Genomic DNA, 19,230 nt, shown 5'->3' with positions numbered 1-19,230 from the left:
CATCTTGGACCGTGAAGAGAAGGACTACATCTTAGCGACAACATGGACAGAAGCAAGAAGGGGCCTGGAGGAGCTACCACACCAGTCCTGGAACTGCCTGTCTCCGACTTCTACATATGGGAGAAGTACATTTTTATCTTATCCGAGCCGCTGCTTGTCTCATCGAGCCTAACCTCAATTGTGATGTATACGGCTAGATTGAAAAATGTGATACCTCTCAAAAGTGAGAAAGCTACCCTAAAATATACTACTTGCCATGACGAATGCCAATTGTGTGTTCACGTATCTGAGTACCGACTAGTTGTAGCCCCTCTTGCATAGTCTGCATTGTGCAATGTCTGCTCGTTTCAAATCGATTTTCTGCTCCAGCCATGAGGTGGTGATTCACTGGCGGCCACTCTGTACCTGGATGTAGCTGACACCAGGTAGCTATCTGAACTCTGCCCGCATCCTTCTCAAGACCTCTATGGTCATATAAATGTTTTTGGCCTTTTAAATCAACAGAAGATGATTACAGAAGGTGATATGAGATTATCTAATAGCAAGAACTGTGTTGAAACAGAAACTCTTCCAGCATGATTTTAGTCTTTTTTTTTTTTTTTACAAAGTCTATAATTTTTTAAAGCAACTCAAATAAGCAAAATCCATTATGAATGCAAATTACTTATCTAAATAATAACACTTTATAGGCATCGTTTTATCTAACAGTTATGATATTGTTTTATCTATCCTTCATTCTAATTAGAAAAAAAATTTTTTTAATACTGGAAGTTCAGAATTCAGCTATTTAGACTCTATCGTGTCATTGTACTAGACCAGCTACATGAGACACTTGGTCCTTTTATGAGAGCCAAGATGGTAGCCGACGTCGATGGATTTCGTATGCATGGGCCTCCATTTTACATTATATGGCACCATCACTCTTGCTGCAACTGACTGCCACAGGGTTGGCATCTGACTCTAGGTGGTCAGCAGCCAAAGAGGTGAGCTGGTGGGAGAACGTTGCCCAAAATTACGCTATTAGATCTATTAGATGGCGCCTTCCTGAGCTCACTGAGTCTTCTCTTAGGGAGTGAGCTGTACAGAAAAAGAGACAAAGACAGTAACAAAGAAGGAGAAAAACTCCAAGGAATAAGGGGCAAAAGAGAAGCCGAGAATAACCGTAAACCATGGGGGCAAATAAAAGCCTGAGTAGACAAATGGTCAGGGGAGAGAAGTGGCTTGGGACTGTCAAGAACAGGAGAAGCAGAAGGGAGAGGAAGCAGTTACTGTAACACAAACATCAGCACAGGGAGCAATGGATGCCTGACGCTGAGCGAGCCAGCGATAACGGAGTCCCTAGGGCAGTGCTGTGTCCTGAATCTCCGTGAGGCTTGGCTACACATGACTGGGCCTGTTTCCTTCTTTCACTCCTTATGTATCATGAATCCCCATTAATCAAAGTAACCTAGATGCCGGTCCATTCCTTACAGCCTTAGAGAGCTTACCTCACACGGATACTGAGGCCCCCCATAACTCTGAACTACGATCACAGGTCATATTTGCAAAACAACAGTCCTAAATGCTAGTACTTTCACTTGGCTCTTAGGACGACAATCTCAATCTTGGAGATATTAATTCAATGCCTATTTGAATTTATCCCTCACTGTTCTGGGCACTGAAGCTACAGCAGTGAACAAAACCAGACAAAATTCCTGGCTTCACAGAGTTTACATCTTAGGGTTGTTTGTACATAGATGCTGGACCCCAGAAAGCCATCGAGGGGCAGGTCAATTCATGGAGCAGTAACTCTTCTAAGAACTACTAGGAAGTAACCAGGCACCTTGGTATAGAGCCTCTGGCTCCGATGATTTTTTTATATGCAAATCTCATTAAATTGAGAGAACCAAATATTTTAAACACCTACAATGTGTAGCTATTATTAAGCAATTATCTTATCTACTCCAAATGCAGCCTTCTCTACCCTGCTTTGTGGAGCTGGGATTGGGACACTGCAAGTTACACCTCTCTTCTGCACCCCTCTCCCCTGCCCCAACTGTTTGGCCCACCACTTGGAGAGGGAGGAGAGGGAGAGGGGGAGGGAGGAGAAGGAGAGGGAGAAGGAGAGGGAGAAGGAGGAGAGGGGGAGGGAGGAGAGGGAGAGAGGAGAGGGAGAGGGGGAGGGAGGAGAAGGAGAGGGAGAAGGAGAGGGAGAAGGAGGAGAGGGGGAGGGAGGAGAGGGAGAGAGGAGAGGGAGAGGGGGAGGGAGGAGAGGGAGAGGGACAAGGAGGAGAGAAAGAGAGGAGAGGGAGAGGGGGAGGGAGGAGAGGGAGAGGGACAAGGAGGAGAGAAAGAGAGGAGAGGGAGAGGGGGAGGGAGAAGAGGGAGAGGGGGAGGGAGGAGAGGGAGAAGGAGGAGAGGGAGACGGGGAGGGAGGAGAGGGAGACGGGGAGGGAGGAGAGGGAGAGGGGTAGGGAGGAGAGAGAGAGGGGAGGGAGGAGAGGGAGAAGGAGGAGAGGGAGACGGGGAGGGAGGAGAGAGAGAGGGGAGGGAGGAGAGGGAGAGGGGGAGGGAGGAGAGGGAGAGGGACAAGGAGGAGAGGGAGAGGGGGAGGGAGGAGAGGGAGAAGGAGGAGAGGGAGACGGGGAGGGAGGAGAGAGAGAGGGGAGGGAGGAGAGGGAGAGGGGTAGGGAGGAGAGGGAGAAGGAGGAGAGGGAGACGGGGAGGGAGGAGAGGGAGAGGGGTAGGGAGGAGAGGGAGAGGGGAGGGAGGAGAGGGAGAAGGAGGAGAGGGAGGGAGGAGAGGGAGACTGGAAGGCAGAGGAGAGAAGAGCAGGATCCTTGTTTGCTATTCCTGTCGGCACAAACCAGTGCAGGCCTTTCATCCCGACAGTAGCAGTTGGCTCTGGGCTCCCAGGACAAGTCACTTTGCGGCCGCATGGACGGGCCAGCTCCAGCTGTGCTCAGCCCTTTTGCAGAGATCCGAAGTCCTGTTCCTTAAACCTCCCCTCCAAGCCCCTGAGGCACCAACACTGGCAGGGTGGTGCCCCTCGTCCTCCGAGCTTCTAGCTTCCGACAGCTCCAATCTCTTTCCTGTGTTGTCCCAGCCCTGCGGTTTGTTTATACCTCCTGCTCGGCCTGTGTTCCCCGGTGGCCTTGTTCAGTCCTCCAAAAAGTGTTGCAACAATTCTCTATGGTAAATTCTGTTAAAAGGTCTAGTGCTGTTTCTGTCCGTATGGAGCCCTGATGAGCACATGACTAAAATAGTCACGTACCTGTCATCGAGGTGAGTGAAGGTATTTACCTTCTGAGGAGAATTTCTCAAATAACCTATCTGACACGGATCTGGGAGGCGGTATATCCCCTCTCTGGACTTCTACTGCAGAACCTCCGTGATACACAGACACACAAGCTGTGGCTCCCTTGGGGTACTTGGAGAGGGTTCCAGGGGGCTGCTGGATAATATAGAATTGGGGCTGGTCTTTGGCCTGGTTCCTGGGAGGTAACCTCTAAATCCTTGGAATTTCCCAAATAACAGGAATGTCTTTGTTATTCGTGGCAGGTCCCAGGAACCACACCTGAGTTTCTGCCAGCAAGATGACCCAGGGTAGTGGCTGGTCCCACCAGAAAGAACAACCATGTCATTAGAAGGGTTGGGGCTCTGAGCCACATGATATCAGCCTGACCTGCAGGGAAAGGAAGGGGACTGGAGACGGAGTACAATCATGTGGCCAGTGATTCAATCAGTCATGCCTACGGAACGAAACCTCAATAAAAACTGGATACCAAAGATCAAATGAGTTTTCCTGGTTGGTAATTATGTATCGATGTGCTGGGAAGGAGATACATCCTGAGGACAGGAAGCTTTGCATTTGGGACCCTCTGAGACCTCTCCTCTGCATGTCTTCATTTGACTGGTCCTGATTTCTATTCTTTAGAGTGACACAGTAATTGTAAGTAGAGTTGACCCTTGAACAACATGGGTGTGAGCTGCACAGTCCACCTATATATGGGTTTTTTCAATAAATGTGGTACAATTTTGTAAATGTATTTTCTCTTTTGATTTTCTTAGCAACATTTTTTTTTATCTCTAGCTTACTTTACTGTAAGAACACAGTATATAATACATCTAAGATACGAAGTATGTGTTAATCCACTGTTTATGTTACCAGTAAAGCTTCCGGTCAACAGCAGGCTATTAGTAGTTATCGGGGAGTTAGAAGTTATACACGGGGGGTGCTTGGGTGGCTCAATCGTTAAGCGTCTGCCTTTGGCTCAGGTCATGATCCCAGGGTCCTGGAATCAAGCCCCGCATCGGGCTCCCTCCTCGGCGGGAAGCCTGCTTCTCCCTCTCCCACTCCCCCTGCTTGTGTTCTCTCTCTCACTGTGTCTCTCTCTGTCAAATAAATAAATAAAAATTAAAAAAAAAAAAAAAAAGTTATACACGGATTTTGAATGGTGCAGGGGGTCGGTGCCCCTAACTCTCGTGTTGCTCACGGGGCCACTGTATAGTGCTTTCTTGAGTTCTGTGAGTCGTGCTACTTGATGGGGTTTTGGAATATAGTGAGGTTCAGTGGGGTGGAGTCCGGAGCCAATGGCCAAGAAAGAATTCTTGAGATGTCTTTGGTGCAAAATGGTGGTTTATGAAAGCACAGCGACAGGACCCGTGGGCAGAAAGAGCTGCTGCCCTGGGTTGTGAGGGGTGGCTGATTATATACTATGGGGTTGGGGGAGGTAAGGAAAAAAGGGAGGTTTCCAAAGAACTTTCATATGCTAAAGAGGACCTGCAAGATACCTGAGGCCTTGCCATTGTGAAGTTAATGTTGTTTACCCGTCTAGTAAGGCATTAACATTAAGATAGCCTGGAACTTTCCGGAGGAACATTACATTCTGCCCACTTTAAGTATCTGTCGATGGGCTGCAGGTTATAAAGACATTTAATTGTATTTACATTCCCTTCTGGAAGCTATTGCTAAGGCTTTTGTAAGTAAACTGAGGGAGACTGTCTTGCAGGATTGTGATCTCTATAAGTTAACTATTTGTTTTTCCTTTAGGACAGCCAGGAGTGCCTGAGAAATGTCACATATCATATATCCCATGGGGGGGTAGTTGTGGGGTGTCAGCTTCTGCTTTGTCCTCAGCTTGCCTTCTGTTCCTTCATCACTAGTGAGCTCTTGAACCTGAGGGAGTGGGGAGAAGCCCTGACCTTGGAGCTATTCAGGCAGAAGGGCACATGGCCTGGGGCCACTGAGCTTGGGGCCCCGCCACCGAGTCCGCAGTGAGGGTAATCCTCCCGGGGACTGTGCTGTAATTGCGTTGTCATGCTAACCCTGGGGGAGGGGGTCTGTGCCAGAATTACACTGCAGGGACTTTCGCATTTTTACACAGCTAACAGACTATGAGGACTTGCGCTAATTATACTGAATCCACATGCTCAACACATTCTCTAAATGGTTCATCTAATTTTCCACACCCCAAATCACGAGGCTCATCTAAGTGGTTTTAAACATATAATATTGATATATAATGATTTGAATCTCTTACACTGGCAGTTGATTCAATTAAGCAGTGATTGCCAAGAGCAAAACCCACCACGGCTGTAATGTGCTAAGTGCAAAGTGTCAATGCCGTGGTTATGCAGCAGTTTCTAGCTCGGGTCACAGTCACATTTCCTCTGAAGATCCACCGACCTTAGCCCATTTTAGAATGTATCCTTCTTTTCACGTCTTGCCTGCCCAAAATGCCTTGTGAAGAAGAGCTTGGTGGGTTTCTGGGGAGAGCCACATGGGCTTCTATGTGTGTGGACAGTGTATAAAAGTAAGCAGAGAATAAGCCCACCTGTGTAGTAGGCTTGCGAGATCTCCTTCATCTGCCTGCTTGTTCTGGTGGTTAAGATTTCAATCAGTGCATGTTCACTTGTTCCAGTGCCCTGAAAAAGAAAAGGAAATCTATTTTTAGAATACTTGAAAAGCTTAATGTCATGCATTTCAGGCTTAATACAGATGAAAAGAAGTTGTCGTAAATCAGCATAAGGTTGTATATTGCTCTAAAGCGGTTTTCTCGTTTTTTTCATATGTTTTAGTATGAAAATAACACAAATCATCTAAACTGACATCAAAGTGTTCAAGAAAATTTCCCACTCCAGTGTAAAAATCAACTGAATAACTGTAGGGAGAAATAGTGTAAAGGGAAAATCCCGTGTCATTCAAGATCAGAAGTGAGCATTCATATATGCCATTATGTTTAGAAAGGGCTCTGCAGTTCTTTCGAATGAGTTCATCCTTCTGCTAATGCACTAGGTCAGCAGGTATCATCTTCATACAGGGAGATTTTTAAAGCCTTAATAATGTATGTCATGGGCCTAGTTGATTTGGGGACTAGTTACCCTGAGCCTTGGTTTATACTGAGGTCACCGAATCATGCTGTGACTCCAAGAAAAGCCTTTTACACTAGAACTTGATCAAATGAGGTCAATGCAGCTTATGAACTGAGGCTGAATTCCGTCCCTCTGTGGCAGAGGTTCCTAGTTGCCCTCAACATCTCTCCTTTTTAATTAGCTAATTAATTAACTTAAAAACAGACTAGTTTTTAGATTAGTGTTAGGTTCACAGCAAAATTGAACAGACCTCATCTCTTTTACCTTCCTTGCCTTAGTAATATTGAAACCTCAATTTTTAACTTAGCACATAGCTACCCAAATAGATGTATTACTCAGCTTCCCTTAGAACTAGGTTTATTCATATAACAAATTATGATCCATAGACTATATGTAAAGTACCCTGTGCAGTTTCTGAGAGTCCTTAAGGAGAGGAAATGAACACTTCTTTGTCTCTTACTGTATTTTTGGCTGACTGAGATAAAGATACAATGCCTGGATCTTGAGTTCCCATCTTTAGCCAACAAGTGGAATCTACAGGCGAAAGATGGTAAAACCTCAAGATTGAAGGAACCAGAGTCTCTGATAATGGTTGTGCGAGGACACCCAGCTCTGGGCTGCCTACCGTGGATTTCTTTTGCATAAGAGAGAAATTTTTCTAATCCTTGTTGGTGAATCTAATCCTTATCATGCCACCTGTTAAACTGTCCCCCATGTGGCAGCCACAGAAATGCACTGCTCAGATTTTAAGAGAATCTGCTGCAAATAATGTCTTTGGGTGATAGCCTCCGATCGCCAGAGCTCTGGATCTGCCACACAGTTGACAAAGAGGTCACGCTCCCTCCAAGCTGCTCTCAGCAAGTGACTGAACATTGAAGGGGTACTGGAGCTGGACCATTTCTGCCCAGTGTAGGACTTCCCCAAAGGGCAATCTTTGCTCAGGAGCTCCCCACTGGCCTGCCACAGCTTTCTCAGAGCTGCACTGTAGACGGAAGCTCTTCCTATCTGAGCCTACTTCCTTCCCTCTCTCCTTCCATGTGTGACAGACCTGAATTGCCATCTGAAGCTCCACCCAACCTCCCCTGCTCTGTCTCCTCTTTATCCTTCGTAAGATTTCCCCTAGGAAATCTCTTGTGTGCCTCACTCCATCTTGCCATCTTCTTCTTGGGTGCCCATACCTCTTCCACGGAAGAGAAAGTCTCTCCCAACTCTGATAAGGAGGTAGAATACAGCTTATGCCTCGGACCTAGACTCCCTCCTTCCCCTCCTTCCTGTCAACACATGTGTTGAGTACCTACCTCATTTCAGGTTTTCCTCTTGGAACAGAAGATACAGACCAAGACTGATGAGGTTCCCTGCTCTGATGGAGATTTGCCTTTTAATTGAATGGACAAATATACAAAAAAAAAAAAAAAAAACCACCCCAAGATAATTTTAGATGGTAATAGGTGTAATTAAGAAAATAAAACTGAGTGAATTGGTAGAAAATATATGGAGGGAAAACATTCCAGATGGAAAAACATCATGTATAAAGACCTCAAGGTAGGAATAAGCTTAGAATGTTCAAGCAGCAGAGAGAAGGCCAGTGTAGCTATAGCATTCGATCGGGGCAGGGCGGGGGGGGGGACAGGGAGGAGAGGGCATGGTAGACAGTTTTATGGTACTTTATCAACTTGGCCAGGCTACAGTCCTCAGTTACTCAATCAAACACAAATCTAGGTGTTGCTGTGAAGGTATTTTGTAGACATAACTAAAGTCCATTAGTGAGTGTCTTTAAGCAAGGGAGATTATCTCAGATATTTTCGGTGGGCCCAGTGTAGTCAGTTGAAAGGCCTTAAGAGCAGAGCTGAGGCTTCTTTGAAGAAGAAATACCACCTGTGGGCAGCAGCTCCAGCTTCGCTGAGAGTTCCAGCCTCCCCTTCCTAACAGTCTGCCCTACAGATTTTGGATTTGCCTAGTCAGATCCATAATTATGTAACCAATCCCTTGCAATAAATCTCACTATATATATATATATCTCCCACCTACTGCTTCTGCGTCTCTGGGAAACCCTGACTGATACAGATAGAATTTTTAAAAAGTCACAGAGACGGACAGGATCCAGACTGTGATGGGTGATAAAGGTCATGGTAAGAAGCATGGATTTTAAGTATTCAAGGCCACTGGAGATTTACACAGGTGAATAGTATAATTCTAAAAATAACTTTATAAACATAATTTTGGCTACTCTGTGGTGAATGGATTCCAGGTGGGAGAAAATAGAGGCAAGGGACCAAGTAGGAAGGTATTGATATGGTCTAGTCAAGAGATGGTGGTGGTTGAACTGGAATGGTAGCAATGGATTTTGAGAGACACGCACACATTTCTGACAGACAGACTTGCAGACAGATTTGGGAATAGAGCAAATGGACTTGCAGACGGATTTTGGGAGCTCTGAAGAGTGAGGGAAAGCAAGGGATCAAAGATAATCCTAGGTTTCTGACCTAAGCAATGGGGTTGATGATGGTGCCATCTACTCTCAATGACAACAAAGTGGAGAATTTGACTCTTTGGGTCAAAAGCCAAGGAAATGAAATTAGGATATGACGTTATTCTTTCAGCCCAGGAACATTGGGCTCAAGGTTCCACAACCGTTCCCCATTTCAGGACTGTTCTACCACTTGGATAGCGCAGCATCAAAATGGCACCCAAATCTGTCCTATTTACACCCATCTCTCAAGTGTGCGCTGGAAGTAAGTCGTTATTCTTGATGACACAGTTAAATCTCAAGCCCAAATTGGGCTCATACCTTCATTGATTTCTTCAGCTGCTTTGCATCAAACACAGCCGGAGGAGTCACAAGGGCCACCATGAGTTGCTTCAAGTGGCCAGAGAGATCGCCCTTCAAGTCATCTTTCAGTTCCTAAAATAAAAAATCCCAAAGAGGAAAGCATGAAATACTTTTCCTTTCTCTTTCTATAAAGTCACATCCTGAAAGATAAACAAAGGTATCAATTCAGACAAAAATATGCCAATTCACAGGGAATAAACAGAAATGGTGAACTATTTCTAAGGATAGCACTCTGCATTTTGTGACTGCTTCCAAGATGTTCTGTTTTATAGGTTTTCTGAACGAAAGCCAATGGAGGGGGTTACATAAGTGCCACAGATAGGAACTGTGTACTAAAATGCATTTCCTAGGCCCCAGATGCTCCCAATATTTGGGTTGGGGGAAGAAGAAGAGGAAGGGGAGCCCTTTAATTCCCACCCAGCATCACGAGTAGGTGCTTCTCAGTGACTGCCAAAGAGCGCTGGAGAGAAAAGCGAAGGAGAGGACAGGGGCCGGTCAGCTGCCTCTGCTAAGAGTGCGGAACCGCGAGGCATCAAAGCAGTTTTCTGGCAACAACAGCAGCTAAACCCTACATGTAACGGGCCGGTATTACCTATTACTGTCCTTTGGTACCGTTTTCACACATTACATAAGTAAGTCCATCTCCTCTGCTTGAAGGCAGGTTGTATGGTTTTTATTTCTAATATTTAAAGGTGTGTTAGTGAATTATTATTTTTCTTTTTTTTTTTTAAAGATTTTGTTTATTTTTTGACAGAGAGAGACACAGCAAGAGAGGGAACACGAGCAGGGGGAGTGGGAGAGGGAGAAGCAGGCTTCCCGCTGAGCAGGGAACCTGATGTGGGGCTCGATCCCAGGACCCTGGGATCATGACCTGAGCCGAAGGCAGACGCTTAACCGACTGAGCCACCCAGGTGCCCCGAATTATTATTTTTCTTGCTCTTGATTATTTTCAGCTCTGAGACGGAGGCTGGCAGCCTCCCAGACCACTCTGACAATGTGGACACATACCAACATCTACCAGGCCACCAGGGGGCCCAGTGGGGCGGCAAACAAAACAAATGGGATGGAGCCAAGTGTCACTAGTTCTGCCTTAATCGCCACAGGGTGTTTCCTCTCTAAATGCTAGCTCTACTACCATCTGTCCTCAACCCAGGACTTTCCAACTGAATCTCACTTCACATGTTCTCAATCCATCCCACTGTGAGAAACGGTGTCCCCCTTCACCTTGTCCTTCCTCCATAGTCCGGAAATCCTGAAAGGCCAATGGATCATTCATGTTCCCTATACATGAGCGTTTTGCCTTGTCAAGAAGCTTGGCAATTAATTAATTTGACAGGTGTTTCCTGGGCACCTGCTCTGCGCTAGGCATTTACAGGTGAGTTAGACACAGTCTTCATTCCTCGGAGATTCTGCCCTAACAGGAAAACCAGAAATGTTCCACGATAAAATGTCAATATAATATGTTAAGTATCTGATAAAGTGTGAAGGTTAAATATTAAGAAGGGTGTCTTGATGGGGTCGGGGGCTTGGAGGACACTGTCAGGAGGTGATGCCTGAGCTGCCTTTGGATGGTCTCTACACCCTCTCGGTTCTCACCTGGTCTCAACAGCCTGACTGCTGCTACCACTCTTTCCCCTCCACAGTTTGTGAGCCACAGAAGTTAAAACAGTCTTTTGCAAATATAAAGTAGCTTCTAGTATTCCCTTGCTTACAGACTTCCAATGATTCTCTATTATTCTTAGAATAAAACCTAAACTGTACCAAGACCCCAAGGCCCAGCATATTCTAACCCCCTCTCCAACCTCATCTCTTCCATCTGCTCCCCTTATTCTCCATACTCCTGCCATATTAGAAGTCTTCTGTTTCTTAAATAGTCCCAGCTTGTTTTTGCTTCAGGGCTTTTGCGTGTGCTGTGACTTCTGTCTGAAATGCTCTTCCCCAGATCGAGTAAGGCAGAATCCTTAGTACTGTTTAGTTTTAGTTGAGAGTAAGGTGACCCCCCTCACTGATATGTCTTTACCACCCTATTTCTAATAGTTTGTTTTTTGTTTTTTTTTTAAAGATTTTATTTATTTATTTGAGACAGAGAGAATGAGAGAGAGAGAGAGCACATGAGAGGGGGGGAGGGTCAGAGGGAGAAGCAGGCTCCCTGCCGAGCAGGGAGCCCGATGCGGGACTCGATCCAGGGACTCCAGGATCATGACCTGAGCCGAAGGCAGTCGCTCAACCAACTGAGCCACCCAGGCGCCCTTTACCACCCTATTTCAAGGAGCCATTCAGCAGCTACTCTCTGCCCTATCATCCCATTTTAATTCTTTCATAACACTTACTAATATCTAAATATTTTATTTACTTCTTATCTTCCTAATAAAATGGTAGCTCCATGATAAAAAGAAGGATCTGCTTTTTAGACCAGTGAATCCCCAATGTCTAGGATATCTCCTGACATGGAGTAATACCCCATTCCTGACACAGAGTAGTTTATTATTGAACAAATACGCCATGTGGAAAACAACCACCAAATGTTCTTGTATAGTTCCTGTATAGTTTCTGCTACTTAGTAAGTTTTCATGTGCTGAATGAATTAAATCTACAATTGCAAAGATATTTTAGAGTTGGAAGAGAAATTAAAGATGATCTGAGACAGGATCTATCAGTTAGTTGGTCAGATAATTCTTTGTTGTGTGGGCCATCTTCTGCATTGCAAGATCTTTAGCAGCATCCCGGACCTCCACCCACCAGATTCCAGAAACATCCGTCTCTCTCCCTCCAGGTGTGAAAATCAAAATGTCTCAAGACATTGCCAGATATCCGAATCATTCCTCATTTAAAGCCACCGGTCTCTCTTTAAAACAATCCTCCTTATCCAACAGGTGAAAAAATGAAGGCCCAGAAAGATCAAATAACATGAGCAAGGCCGTTCAGCCTGTTAAGGGCAAACCAGGACTCACACGCCAGGCTGCTGACTGGATGGATACACAGGGTACTTTCTGTTACACTCGGCCTGAAACAAAAGATCTTTGGTGTAATCATGGCGGAGCATCCCTGATCCATAGTGATTAGCTCTTTACTGGCTGTTACGTTAATCAAATTGTACCTTTCCATATGCTGCTTGATATTCCTGAACAATCAGCTGACGTTGTGCGTTCGTCCTTTCAGTCAGAATGTTGACGAGCGTTTTCTCGTCGGTTCCTAAATGAAACGAAAATAATTTTACTCACCATCAACCCAAAGATGCTTAATATCTGTTGTGAACAAAAGAAAAAACAATTAATGGTTTGAAACAAATGCAGACAGGAAGGCATTTTGGTTTTTAATTTCCAGGTTCTTACCAGGTTGGAATCTCTATTTCTTTGCCAGGCTTTTGGAAAAGAAAATTAACTTTGGAGAGTTTGGGTGGCGGGGGGAGGGAATAATCATTGTCCAAATATTCCTCTCTCTATATCAGACAGAGGGAGTAGGGCAAGGAATATGCTTTTTTTTTTTATTTTAAGATTTTAGTTATTTATTTGACAGAGAGAGACAGTGAGAGAAGGAACAAAAGCAGGGGGAGTGGGAGAGGGAGAAGCAGGCTTCCTGCTCAGCAGAGAGCCCGATGTGGGGCTCAATCCCAGGACCCCGGGACCATGACCTGAGCAGAAGGCAGACGCTTAACAACTGAGCCACCCAGGTGCCCCAGGAATATGCTTCTTTTGAGCTGGGTTTTTTTCACCCTTATGAGAGATTCAGTTACTGTCTTATCACCTTTTATCTCTCTATCGCCATACTTGATATCAAATTATTTTTTTCTCTAGAAAAAAGGAACTGACATGTATTGAGAACCTGCCATATTCTAGGCCCCTTTTAGTCATTGTCACAGTTAATATTCACAGAAACTGTGGGCACTGGGTGATGATTAAGCTGTTCCAAAGATGAAAACACTAATATTTAGAGAGGTTATCTCATGTGCCAAAGTCATGCAGCTTTTAAGTGGTGTAGCAAGAATGTGAACCCAAATCTCTGACTCTAAAACATTTATTTCCCTCTCTGATCCGTACCTCCTTCAGGCATCCCAGACCCATATACTTAAGCACCTGTTCTAAGTAAAGGGCTGATGCTGGCCTGCTTGAGAATGCCCTCAAGGTCACAATTTTCTTGGTAATTAAAGTATGAAGCTAGCGTGGGAAGCTGTGCCTGCCTCCTTGGCAGCAGAGGACTCCCCCTGGTTGGGGAGCTGTGGGTTGGCTTGTGAGCCTTGGGCCGCGTGATTAGAATGGCTCAACTTCTGTGAGTTGAGGTGACCCCCACACACCTTGGCTACACATGCCAGTGGCCATGGTACACATTCTACATCAGGGATGGGGCAAAACAAACTGAGAATTTGGTTAGCTGCTGGGCCTCCCAGTGAGGGGCACTGCTCCCCCGTAACTCCGGTCCTGCATTCTTCTAGTAAACACAAAACTAGATCAAAGCCCAGCTGTGTCGCATGAGTCCGATGAGCGATTTGAACCTCTGATGGCCTCCGTGTTGGCGCACGCCTAAGCACCTCCAAGTGCACATGCAGCATCTCAAACTCAGATGATCCTGGTGGAATTCATTCTCTTTCCTCTCTAACTCGTCTCTCATTCTATGTTCCCTCATCGATGACATCACTATGGATATAGTCATCAAACCAAAAGTCCTGGCAGTCATCCTATACTCCTTTCTTTTCTTCACTCCCTACATTGTAGCAATCATCTGCATCTCTTGAATTTGTCCTCTCCTCTGCCCCTGTGCACACAGCATACTATACCTAGAAACTTCAATAGCCTCCTGATTTGGCCCCCTTACAATTCATACCATGCATGATTGCCCCAGTAAATTCTTTAAAATGTGCCTGATCATGTCAATCCCTTGGGTGAAATCCTAATGGCTCTCTGTAACCTTCATGATGAAGCTCAAGCCCCTTCGCTCATACACCTGCTCAATAGGGTCTAGCTACTGTCTCAAGTCTCTGTTGTAATTTTCTACCCCTTCTCGACATCTCTATGCCCTATGCGCCAAGACTTCAGATATAACCACTCCTGACAGTTGCTTGAAGTGTGTATGCTAGAAGGTTCTTTATCTCTTAGTTTTGCACATGCTCAAGACCAGAAACTAGGGGTGCCTGGGTGGCTCAGTCGTTAAGTGTCTGCCTTCATCTCAGGTCATGATCCCAGGGTCCTGGGATCGAGCCCTGCATCGGGCTCCCTGCTCCGCGGGAAGCCTGCTTCTCCCTCTCCCTCTCCCTCTGCTTGTGTTCCCTCTCTCGTTGTGTCTCTCTCTGTCAAATAAATAAATAGTGTCTAAAAAAAAAAAAAGACCAGAAACTAAAACAAGCTGCCTTGTGGTTCAGAGACTGGATTTGACACATCTCTAATGCAAACACCATTATGACACCTGGTTCTGGACTAAGAACACATCAGTAATGGACCTCACAAGCATCTCAAAGTAGGTCTGCAACCCAACATGCAAAAATTTGTGAAGAAACATAATGTTAAGAAAAAAAGACAAGCAATAGAATGTAAGACTATTATTTCATTCAATTTGACATTAACCTCATGGAACAATCTACTCAACATGGAGAATAGGGAAGGCATAGGGATAAGAAGAAATACTTGTCATTTAAAAACAGGAAAAAAAAAAAATCCAAATGACAGAAACAAGATAGTATTACACTGATATAAAAATCCGAAGAGTATATTTCATGGAACTTGACAAACTGACCCTAATATTCAGGGAGGGGGGAGGGGGTAAAGGGCCAAGAAAAGCTCTTGCCTTACTAGACACTAATTATAAAATTAGAATAGTAATTATGACAATGTGATATGGAGACAGGGATGGGCAAACAGACCAATGGAGCAGAAACATAGAGAAACTTAAAAGACAATGCGGCACTACTGATCAGTGTGTGAAGGAGGTGTTCTTCAATAAATTGTGCTGGGACAATCAACCAGCCACATGGGATAAAACAAAATTAGATACCTTTAAATAGCTTACACAAACGTTAATTCCAGGTAGATTGAAAATCCCAAAGTGAAAAATAAGACTGTAAAACTCTGGGGAGAAAATACAGGAGAATATCTTTATGAGCTCATTATAGAAAAGACATGTAGGAAAAATATTAGTAAACTTGATTTCCCTGAAATTTAAAATTTCTAGGCAATATAGGTTACTATAACCAATGTTAAAAGAAAACCACAGACTAGGAGAAGATATTTTCATGGATTGTAATTTTTTTTTAAATTTGTATCCAGAATTTATAAAAAACAATCTTCCCAATCATGAAGAAGACAATCCAACTGAAAAATGGATAAAAGATAGGAAGACATAATTCATGGTAGAAGCAGATGAACAAGAAAGGAGACTCAGCCATATCAGTCATGGAGGATGGGAAGGAGAGAGGAAGCAAACATACATACAGGATGAGATTCAATTTTAGACCCACTCAATTAGGAAAACAGAAGAGTGTGACCTTAGCAAGTACTGGGGAGAACATGGAGTAAGAGTAAGTCTCACAGATACCGTACTGCTGGTAGGAATGCTCATTTGCACATTCATTTTAGAGAGCAGTTTGCTGCATTTAGAGAGCACATTCATTTTAGAGAGCATTTTAGAGATCCCAGGACCCTGGGATCATGACCTGAGATGAAGGCAAAATTTCTTTTTTTTTTTTAAAGATTTTTATTTATTTATTGAGAGAGATAATGATAGAAAGAGAGCATGAGAGGCGGGAGAGTCAGAGGGAGAAGCAGACTCCCCGCTGAGCAGGGAGCCTGATGCGGGACTCCATCCCACGACTCCAGGATCATGACCTGAGCCGAAGGCAGTCGCTTAAACAACTGAGCCACCCAGGCGCCCTGGCAAAATTTCTAGTTAATTTGAAGATAAACATCTTCAACCTCGAAATTCCATTTGTTATATTCTAGAGAAATGGAAGCAAATGTGCATAAGACATAAGCAGGAATATTCAATGCAGCATTTTTATACTGTAATAGAAAAGAATTGTAGGTAATTGAAATGTTCCATCAATATCCCATCTTACAATATAATAATTCAATAGACTACTATGCAAGTGAAGTTAATGAACTAGAGCTAAACATATCAACATGGATAAATCTCAAAAACAAAATGTTAAGGGATAAAAAGAAGTTGCAGGCATATAATACTGAGTATCATTCTAATTTATACTGTTTGAGACCATGCAAACTATATGTACATACATATGTAGTTATGGAATTAAAAGTTTCATGGGAATAAACTCTACTTTAGGATGGTGTTTTGTCTCTAGGAAACATGGTGGGAAAGAGATCCAGGAAGAATCAGCAGAACGGTATCTGTAATGATTTATTATGATGATCACTGTTGGTAGTAGTGATGGTGATGTACTGTTTCACAGTAAGTAAATATGGCAAATACTAAGATTTAATAAAATTGGGTACCCTATGCATTTTTTCCTCATTATTTCATAATTTTTATTTATTTATTTTAGGGCGGGTGGGGGAGAGGCAGAGGGAGTGGGAGAGAGAGAATCTTAAGCAGGCTCCACGCCAGGTGTGGAGCCTGATGCAGGGCTTGATCTCATGACCCCGAGATCATGACCTGAGCCAAAATCAACAGTTGGACACTTAACTGACTGAGCCACCCAGGTGCCCCACTATTTCACAATTTTTAAAAAAGTCCCTTACAATTTCTCCAGTCGAGGAAGCCAACTTGGGCAAATTGAACCAATGCACTTTTAAATTGTAACTTTCCTGATTTGCTTCAACGTGAAGAGAGCAATTGCAGAGCAGTACTCACCGATTCCTCTGATTGCCTTGCGAATCGCTTCAGCATCCACTGATGGGCTGAAGCCCGGATAATCGTGCATTGTCCCTCGGTGTCCAACCTGGAAGGAAATATCTGAAAGTGCCACTAGTTCAAAATGACCTCTTTGTTTGCATTACATACATTCATGCATGCACGTTGGAAGCGTAACAAACTCTTAATTGGCAACACCATCCTTTCCCTTAAGGAGTGGTTCAGGAGACTCTCGTCTCCAGACATGTGAGCAAAATGACATCTGCCACATATACAAAAAGGCCTCTCCTTTCTCCCCTTGTGTAAGAGATGAGAAATACAAATAGTTATTCTCTAGAGCAATAAATTGGGCTAATCCCAGTGACTCTGAAGATTATTTGCTTTATTATTTTATCTTATTTTAAAGATTTTATTTATTTGAGAGAGAGAGAGCACAAGCAGGGGGAACAGCAGAGGGAGAGGGAGAAACAGACTTCCCTCTGAGCAGGGAGCTCGATGCGGGGCTCGATCCCAGGACCCTGGGATCATGACCTGAGCCGAAGGCATACGCTTAACGACTGAGCCACCCAGGCGCCCCAGAATATTTGCTTTAAATTGGCCTCTGCACAAAAACAATGAGAAAGTGAGAATTTCCTGTATCCTCTTTGTTTTCAAGTGATAACTCAAAGTTCTTCACTGCAACTCACACAGAAGTAACTGGTTTGCAGACTTTAAGATGCTTTAATTAATGCTGACCACTGTCCTTGGGGAAGCCTACACCAATGGATCCACGAATGGAAACCCCATTAGGACTGCCTGTTCTCAAGCCTTGTTCAACAAATGTGTACTTGCAGCTGATAAATTCCCTTCTGAAAGCTCCACTGACATGGATCTTCAGGAGCAACATGGAAATAAAAAATGCCACGACAGTAATTTTAAACACAAAAATTAGAAACATGTCAGTAAGCTGGGAAAGACCATCTTACGGAAAGAATAAAATCTCTTAAAACTGCTTAAGAGACTACAGAACAGCCACAAAGATGCTGAGACAAATGCAAGGGAACATATATTTATATGGCATTTCCTCACTCTGAAGAAAAACATGTCTTTACAGTAATGGTGTTTTCTTTGTAAACTGATTTTCCTATCCTGTTGCTGAATAATATAGGCTCTGTTGTCTTGGGCTAATACGGCTTCATTTAGGCTCTCCTGAAGGGTTTAATATTTTCATGACAGGACATTATCTTGTCACATTAAAGTGAACAGAAAGTTAATGTTCTGGCCCAATAAAAAATGATAGGCTGCTGATTCAATAGATGAGGTTGAACAATTCACTTTAATACAACCAAACACTGTTTAATCTTAAAGCATCCAAAATAGTTTTCATTCTACAAGAGTGATTATAACAGGTTAGAAACTAGTTGTGAATGTGTCTGATCTAAAGGCACCTATTAGAAATCAGTCACTTCCACATGATCTTTGGAGAATCCTCTTTCTCTGAGGCTTAATAAATATTTTATGGGTTCCCAGAGTCAACTGGCCTCATTTCAGTTCTACCCATCTCGGAACTTTTATGTTGATCTTATCTGTCCACCTTATGTGTCTGGCATTTTAGAAGAACCACCCCAATATTGGAGCATTTGAGTGCTTCATGGCCAGCACTGTGTGAGACACTTCAGATGCGTTAATAGAACCTGCATAACATCCCTGAGGAGTAAGAGTGGCCCGTTGCACATAGAAGACACCCAGGTTTAAGAGGATTGGAGCATTTGCCCTCAAGCCCACAGAAACCAGGTCAGCAGTAGCATCTGAATTTGAACACAGCCATGACCATTCCAGCCCATTCCTAGTCTTTCTTGAAATGTAGGGTCTTGCACCCAGGGTAGTTCTTTCAAATGCATATGCCCAGGTCCTGCATTAGACATATTGAACATATTCTTCAGAAGTAAGGTAGACTCTACATGCTGAAGAAGTTCCCTGGTGATTTTGCGCCACACAGGTATTTACATGGTTGCTTCTGAATCCAAGAACACAGAATTGCAGTCAGATTCCAATAGCTCATGAAAAGGGTTTCTTTTCTAGCCGTGACCTTTTCACTGCCCTCTACTACCTACACATCAAAATATGCTGAAATTCCAATGCGCACAATTAGAGAAGGTTGAAATTCCCAGTCCGTTATGTGAATTAAGTGTGGAGGAACTCTTTGTTTAATTAAAAGAAAAAAAGCCCCCCCCGCCCACACCAGCTTGAAAAATGGCATGGAAATTCTG

At 44.0% G+C, this 19,230-nt stretch overlaps 1 protein-coding gene across 1 annotated transcript in view; it reads right to left on the bottom strand.

Annotated features, from left to right (window-relative positions):
• The window catches only part of ANXA3 (annexin A3), a 52,197-nt gene that overhangs the window by 16,043 nt on the left and 16,924 nt on the right, over positions 1-19,230 (bottom strand). Inside the window, exons 3-6 of the mRNA XM_036104732.2 lie at positions 16,982-17,069; positions 12,282-12,376; positions 9,143-9,256; positions 5,817-5,907 (exon numbers count right to left, since the gene is read on the bottom strand). Coding sequence (XP_035960625.1) covers positions 5,817-5,907; positions 9,143-9,256; positions 12,282-12,376; positions 16,982-17,069 — 388 coding nt within the window. The remainder of the gene's footprint in view (positions 1-5,816; positions 5,908-9,142; positions 9,257-12,281; positions 12,377-16,981; positions 17,070-19,230) is intronic.

Source organism: Halichoerus grypus, chromosome 3, assembly GCF_964656455.1.
Source record: "Halichoerus grypus chromosome 3, mHalGry1.hap1.1, whole genome shotgun sequence".
Lineage (NCBI taxonomy): Eukaryota > Metazoa > Chordata > Mammalia > Carnivora > Phocidae > Halichoerus > Halichoerus grypus.
Note: the sequence above shows the minus strand (reverse complement) of the source record. Positions and strands in the feature narration are given on the sequence as shown.